At 36.7% G+C, this 7,500-nt stretch overlaps 2 protein-coding genes across 5 annotated transcripts in view; one reads left to right on the forward strand and one right to left on the reverse strand.

Annotated features, from left to right (window-relative positions):
* mylkb (myosin light chain kinase b) overlaps positions 1-7,500 on the forward strand; it is a 243,182-nt gene that overhangs the window by 95,080 nt on the left and 140,602 nt on the right. The window lies entirely within an intron of this gene.
* Positions 1-7,500, reverse strand: part of prkag3b (protein kinase, AMP-activated, gamma 3b non-catalytic subunit) — a 44,292-nt gene that overhangs the window by 1,838 nt on the left and 34,954 nt on the right. For all 4 annotated transcript variants that reach the window (XR_014570374.1, XR_014570375.1, XR_014570376.1 and 1 more), the window contains one exon: positions 1-1,427. This exon is cut by the window's left edge. Coding sequence is in view for 1 of the 4 variants with exons in the window: in XM_083784175.1 (XP_083640301.1) it covers positions 1,420-1,427 (8 nt within the window). In the remaining 3 variants the exon portion in view is untranslated. The remainder of the gene's footprint in view (positions 1,428-7,500) is intronic.

The raw sequence follows: 7,500 nt of genomic DNA on the forward strand, positions 1-7,500 counted from the left end.
ACCCCGGGGCAGACCAAGGATCACGTCCCACTGGGAGGAGACCCGGGGGTTAAAACCACTAAATCATTCATTACAAATCGGTTGGATTCCATAGGACGTGTACACGTCCATGGAAACGGTTACAAATGGGAAAGCATCCAACAACAAAACCCAACAACAACAACAACAACGTAATTTTATACTTTAGCGATTAGAAAATGGAGACAATTTGAGCATTGACATCTTCTGGGGTATTTTTTATATCATAAGTGTCATGGCCGCCCCAATGCATTTCCAATGGAAGTCACAGGTTTGATACAAAGTTTTTGCCTACAAGCTGATGTATGTTTTATGCGTTTCGACTGCCCCCCCCCCCCCCCCCTCAGATAACACGTTTGTCTCTTCAAACCACGTGACTCCCATTGGAAATGAATTGCGAGATTGCAACAGTCAAAAGTCGCATGCATCAGCTATACAACATTCTGTTGTGACCGTGTGGGTTTGACTCTCAGGGCTGTATTTTGCGTGTCTTAAGTACCAGGTCTTATTCCCTAACTTGAGTAAACTAAAGACCTGGAGGCGTGATCAATGCTCTCTGGCCACTCAGAATAGCCAAATGGCATTGATCACGCCTCCAGGTCTTTAGTTTACTCAAGTTAGGGAATAAGACCTGGTTCTTAATTAAGACACGCAAAATACAGCCCTTAGTGTTGAGGTTCCCAGGTCCATCGCCGTGGGACTCCTCCAGAGATAAGAGGTTCCCAGGTCCGTCCCTGTGGGACTCCTCCAGAGATAGAGGTTCCCAGGTCCGTCCCTGTGGGACTCCTCCAGAGATAGAGGTTCCCAGGTCCGTCCCTGTGGGACTCCTCCAGAGATAGAGGTTCCCAGGTCCGTCCCTGTGGGACTCCTCCAGAGATAGAGGTTCCCAGGTCCGTCCCTGTGGGACTCCTCCAGAGATAGAGGTTCCCAGGTCCGTCCCTGTGGGACTCCTCCAGAGATAGAGGTTCTCACGTCCGTCCCTGTGGGACTCCTCCAGAGATAGTGTCTAAATGTCCTTGAGCAAGACTCTGAACCTTCTGATTCCTCCTGATGTACAGGTTGGTGCAGCCTTGCATGGTTTCCTCCGCCATGTGTGTGTGTGTGTGTGTGTGTGTGTGTGTGTGTGTGTGTGTGTGTGTGTGCGTGCGCGTGTGCGTGTGCGTGCGTGTGCGTGAGTGACTGGGTGAATGTAATGCACCATCTATCGTCAGTGCTTCCCAAAGTGGGGTCCTTGAGGGAGTTTCAGGGTGGTCCCCAGGGGGGTCCCCAGCTAAATGACAGTTAGGAGAGTTACAAATGGAACCACCAATGACGGGTCCATTTGGTTCTCAGAGATAAATGAATGTTTTGGGGGTCCCAGAGATCGGCAGACACAGCAGGGTCAAAGGTCATGACATCATCTCAGAAATCTGTGGAAATAAAGAGAATGAAAAAAATTATCAAAAAAAAAAGAAAAACAACATTGTAACTTTTGAAGCATTTTCTACACCAGGGACAAAATAAGGCCTGATTTAGACTGGCAGCCAAATCGAGCCTTGAATGTAGCAGATCTGGGTCACTTCAAGATAGACATCCCATTTCCTTAAAAACCCATTTTGAGAAAAATAATCAGATTTGACTTCACGTGATAATAATCTGATTTGAAAGGGATTTGACTTCACGTGATATTATTCTGATTTGAAAGGGATTTGACTTCACGTGATATTAATCTGATTTGAAAGGGATTTGACTTCACGTGATAATAATCTGATTTGAATGGGATTTGACTTCACGTGATAATAATCTGATTTGAATGGGATTTGACTTTACGTGATATTAATCTGATTTGAACGGGATTTGACTTCACGTGATAATAATCTGATTTGAACGGGATTTGACTTCACGTGATAATAATCTGATTTGAACGGGATTTGACTTCACGTGATAATAATCTGATTTGAACGGGATTTGACTTCACGTGATATTAATCTGATTTGAATGGGATTTGACTTCACGTGATATTAATCTGATTTGAATGGGATTTGACTTCACGTGATAATAATCTGATTTGAATGGGATTTGACTTCACGTGATATTACTCTGATTTGAACAGGATTTGACTTCACGTGATATTAATCTGATTTGAATGGGATTTGACTTCACGTGATATTAATCTGATTTGAAGGGATTTGACTTCACGTGATAATAATCTGATTTGAATGGGATTTGACTTCACGTGATATTAATCTGATTTGAACGGGATTTGACTTCACGTGATAAGAATCTGATTTGAATGGGATTTGACTTCACGTGATATTAATCTGTTTTGAACGGGATTTGACTTCACGTGATAAGAATCTGATTTGAATGGGATTTGACTTCACGTGATATTAATCTGTTTTGAACGGGATTTGACTTCACGTGATAATAATCTGATTTGAACGGGATTTGACTTCACGTGATAATAATCTGTTTTGAACGGGATTTGACTTCACGTGATAATAATCTGATTTGAACGGGATTTGACTTCACGTGATATTAATCTGTTTTGAACGGGATTTGACTTCACGTGATAATAATCTGATTTGAACGGGATTTGACTTCACGTGATATTAATCTGATTTGAATGGGATTTGACTTCACGTGATAATAATCTGATTTGAACAGGATTTGACTTCACGTGATATTAATCTGATTTGAATGGGATTTGACTTCACGTGATATTAATCAGATTTGAACGGGATTTGACTTCACGTGATATTAATCTGATTTGAATGGGATTTGACTTCACGTGATATTAATCTGATTTGAATGGGATTTGACTTCACGTGATAATAATCTGATTTGAATGGGATTTGACGTCATGTGATATTAATCTGATTTCAACAGGATTTGACTTCACGTGATATTAATCTGATTTGAATGGGATTTGACTTCACGTGATAATAATCTGATTTGAACGGGATTTGACTTCACGTGATATTAATCTGATTTGAACGGGATTTGACTTCATGTGATATTAATCTGATTTGAATGGGATTTGACTTCACGTGATATTAATCTGATTTGAAGGGATTTGACTTCACGTGATAATAATCTGATTTGAATGGGATTTGACTTCACGTGATATTAATCTGTTTTGAACGGGATTTGACTTCACGTGATAATAATCTGATTTGAATGGGATTTGACTTCACGTGATATTAATCTGTTTTGAACGGGATTTGACTTCACGTGATAATAATCTGATTTGAATGGGATTTGACTTCACGTGATATTAATCTGTTTTGAACGGGATTTGACTTCACGTGATAATAATCTGATTTGAACGGGATTTGACTTCATGTGATAATAATCTGATTTGAATGGGATTTGACTTCACGTGATAATAATCTGATTTGAACAGGATTTGACTTCACGTGATATTAATCTGATTTGAATGGGATTTGACTTCACGTGATATTAATCTGATTTGAACGGGATTTGACTTCACGTGATAATAATCTGATTTGAATGGGATTTGACTTCACGTGATATTAATCTGATTTGAATGGGATTTGACTTCACGTGATAATAATCTGATTTGAATGGGATTTGACTTCACGTGATAATAATCTGATTTGAACGGGATTTGACTTCACGTGATAATAATCTGATTTGAGTGGGATTTGACTTCACGTGATATTAATCTGATTTGAATGGGATTTGACTTCACGTGATATTAATCTGATTTGAATGGGATTTGACTTCACGTGATATTAATCTGATTTGAATGGGATTTGACTTCACGTGATATTAATCTGATTTGAATGGGATTTGACTTCACGTGATAATAATCTGATTTGAATGGGATTTGACTTCACGTGATATTAATCTGATTTGAACAGGATTTGACTTCACGTGATATTAATCTGATTTGAATGGGATTTGACTTCACGTGATATTAATCTGATTTGAAGGGATTTGACTTCACGTGATAATAATCTGATTTGAATGGGATTTGACTTCACGTGATATTAATCTGTTTTGAACGGGATTTGACTTCACGTGATAAGAATCTGATTTGAATGGGATTTGACTTCACGTGATATTAATCTGTTTTGAACGGGATTTGACTTCACGTGATAAGAATCTGATTTGAATGGGATTTGACTTCACGTGATATTAATCTGTTTTGAACGGGATTTGACTTCACGTGATAATAATCTGATTTGAATGGGATTTGACTTCACGTGATATTAATCTGTTTTGAACGGGATTTGACTTCACGTGATAATAATCTGATTTGAATGGGATTTGACTTCACGTGATATTAATCTGTTTTGAACGGGATTTGACTTCACGTGATAATAATCTGATTTGAACGGGATTTGACTTCACGTGATAATAATCTGATTTGAATGGGATTTGACTTCACGTGATAATAATCTGATTTGAACAGGATTTGACTTCACGTGATATTAATCTGATTTGAATGGGATTTGACTTCACGTGATATTAATCAGATTTGAACGGGATTTGACTTCACGTGATATTAATCTGATTTGAATGGGATTTGACTTCACGTGATATTAATCTGATTTGAATGGGATTTGACTTCACGTGATAATAATCTGATTTGAATGGGATTTGACGTCATGTGATATTAATCTGATTTCAACGGGATTTGACTTCACGTGATATTAATCTGATTTGAATGGGATTTGACTTCACGTGATAATAATCTGATTTGAACGGGATTTGACTTCACGTGATATTAATCTGATTTGAACGGGATTTGACTTCACGTGATATTAATCTGATTTGAATGGGATTTGACTTCACGTGATATTAATCTGATTTGAACGGGATTTGACTTCACGTGATAATAATCTGATTTGAATGGGATTTGACTTCACGTGATATTAATCTGATTTGAACGGGATTTGACTTCACGTGATAATAATCTGATTTGAATGGGATTTGACTTCACGTGATATTAATCTGTTTTGAACGGGATTTGACTTCACGTGATAATAATCTGATTTGAATGGGATTTGACTTCACGTGATATTAATCTGTTTTGAACGGGATTTGACTTCACGTGATAATAATCTGATTTGAACGGGATTTGACTTCATGTGATAATAATCTGATTTGAATGGGATTTGACTTCACGTGATAATAATCTGATTTGAACAGGATTTGACTTCACGTGATATTAATCTGATTTGAATGGGATTTGACTTCACGTGATATTAATCTGATTTGAACGGGATTTGACTTCACGTGATAATAATCTGATTTGAATGGGATTTGACTTCACGTGATATTAATCTGATTTGAATGGGATTTGACTTCACGTGATAATAATCTGATTTGAATGGGATTTGACTTCACGTGATAATAATCTGATTTGAATGGGATTTGACTTCACGTGATAATAATCTGATTTGAACGGGATTTGACTTCACGTGATAATAATCTGATTTGAGTGGGATTTGACATCACGTGATATTAATCTGATTTGAATGGGATTTGACTTCACGTGATATTAATCTGATTTGAATGGGATTTGACTTCACGTGATATTAATCTGATTTGAACAGGATTTGACTTCACGTGATATTAATCTGATTTGAATGGGATTTGACTTCACGTGATATTAATCTGATTTGAAGGGATTTGACTTCACGTGATAATAATCTGATTTGAATGGGATTTGACTTCACGTGATATTAATCTGTTTTGAACGGGATTTGACTTCACGTGATAAGAATCTGATTTGAATGGGATTTGACTTCACGTGATATTAATCTGTTTTGAACGGGATTTGACTTCACGTGATAAGAATCTGATTTGAATGGGATTTGACTTCACGTGATATTAATCTGTTTTGAACGGGATTTGACTTCACGTGATAATAATCTGATTTGAATGGGATTTGACTTCACGTGATATTAATCTGTTTTGAACGGGATTTGACTTCACGTGATAATAATCTGATTTGAATGGGATTTGACTTCACGTGATATTAATCTGTTTTGAACGGGATTTGACTTCACGTGATAATAATCTGATTTGAACGGGATTTGACTTCACGTGATAATAATCTGATTTGAATGGGATTTGACTTCACGTGATAATAATCTGATTTGAACAGGATTTGACTTCACGTGATATTAATCTGATTTGAATGGGATTTGACTTCACGTGATATTAATCAGATTTGAACGGGATTTGACTTCACGTGATATTAATCTGATTTGAATGGGATTTGACTTCACGTGATATTAATCTGATTTGAATGGGATTTGACTTCACGTGATAATAATCTGATTTGAATGGGATTTGACGTCATGTGATATTAATCTGATTTCAACGGGATTTGACTTCACGTGATATTAATCTGATTTGAATGGGATTTGACTTCACGTGATAATAATCTGATTTGAACGGGATTTGACTTCACGTGATATTAATCTGATTTGAACGGGATTTGACTTCACGTGATATTAATCTGATTTGAATGGGATTTGACTTCACGTGATATTAATCTGATTTGAACGGGATTTGACTTCACGTGATAATAATCTGATTTGAATGGGATTTGACTTCACGTGATATTAATCTGATTTGAACGGGATTTGACTTCACGTGATAATAATCTGATTTGAATGGGATTTGACTTCACGTGATATTAATCTGTTTTGAACGGGATTTGACTTCACGTGATAATAATCTGATTTGAATGGGATTTGACTTCACGTGATATTAATCTGTTTTGAACGGGATTTGACTTCACGTGATAATAATCTGATTTGAACGGGATTTGACTTCATGTGATAATAATCTGATTTGAATGGGATTTGACTTCACGTGATAATAATCTGATTTGAACAGGATTTGACTTCACGTGATATTAATCTGATTTGAATGGGATTTGACTTCACGTGATATTAATCTGATTTGAACGGGATTTGACTTCACGTGATAATAATCTGATTTGAATGGGATTTGACTTCACGTGATATTAATCTGATTTGAATGGGATTTGACTTCACGTGATAATAATCTGATTTGAATGGGATTTGACTTCACGTGATAATAATCTGATTTGAATGGGATTTGACTTCACGTGATAATAATCTGATTTGAACGGGATTTGACTTCACGTGATAATAATCTGATTTGAGTGGGATTTGACTTCACGTGATATTAATCTGATTTGAATGTGATTTGACTTCACGTGATATTAATCTGATTTGAATGGGATTTGACTTCACGTGATATTAATCTGATTTGAATGGGATTTGACTTCACGTGATATTAATCTGATTTGAATGGGATTTGACTTCACGTGATATTAATCTGATTTGAATGGGATTTGACTTCACGTGATATTAATCTGATTTGAATGGGATTTGACTTCACGTGATATTAATCTGATTTGAATGGTGGTCCCCATGCAGCTAAATGATGAGGAAACGTTGGTAACCAAATGGACCCTTATTAGATCTTTAA

Source organism: Protomyctophum parallelum (assembly GCF_964188405.1).
Source record: "Protomyctophum parallelum genome assembly, chromosome: 15".
Classification (NCBI taxonomy): Eukaryota; Metazoa; Chordata; class Actinopteri; order Myctophiformes; family Myctophidae; genus Protomyctophum; species Protomyctophum parallelum.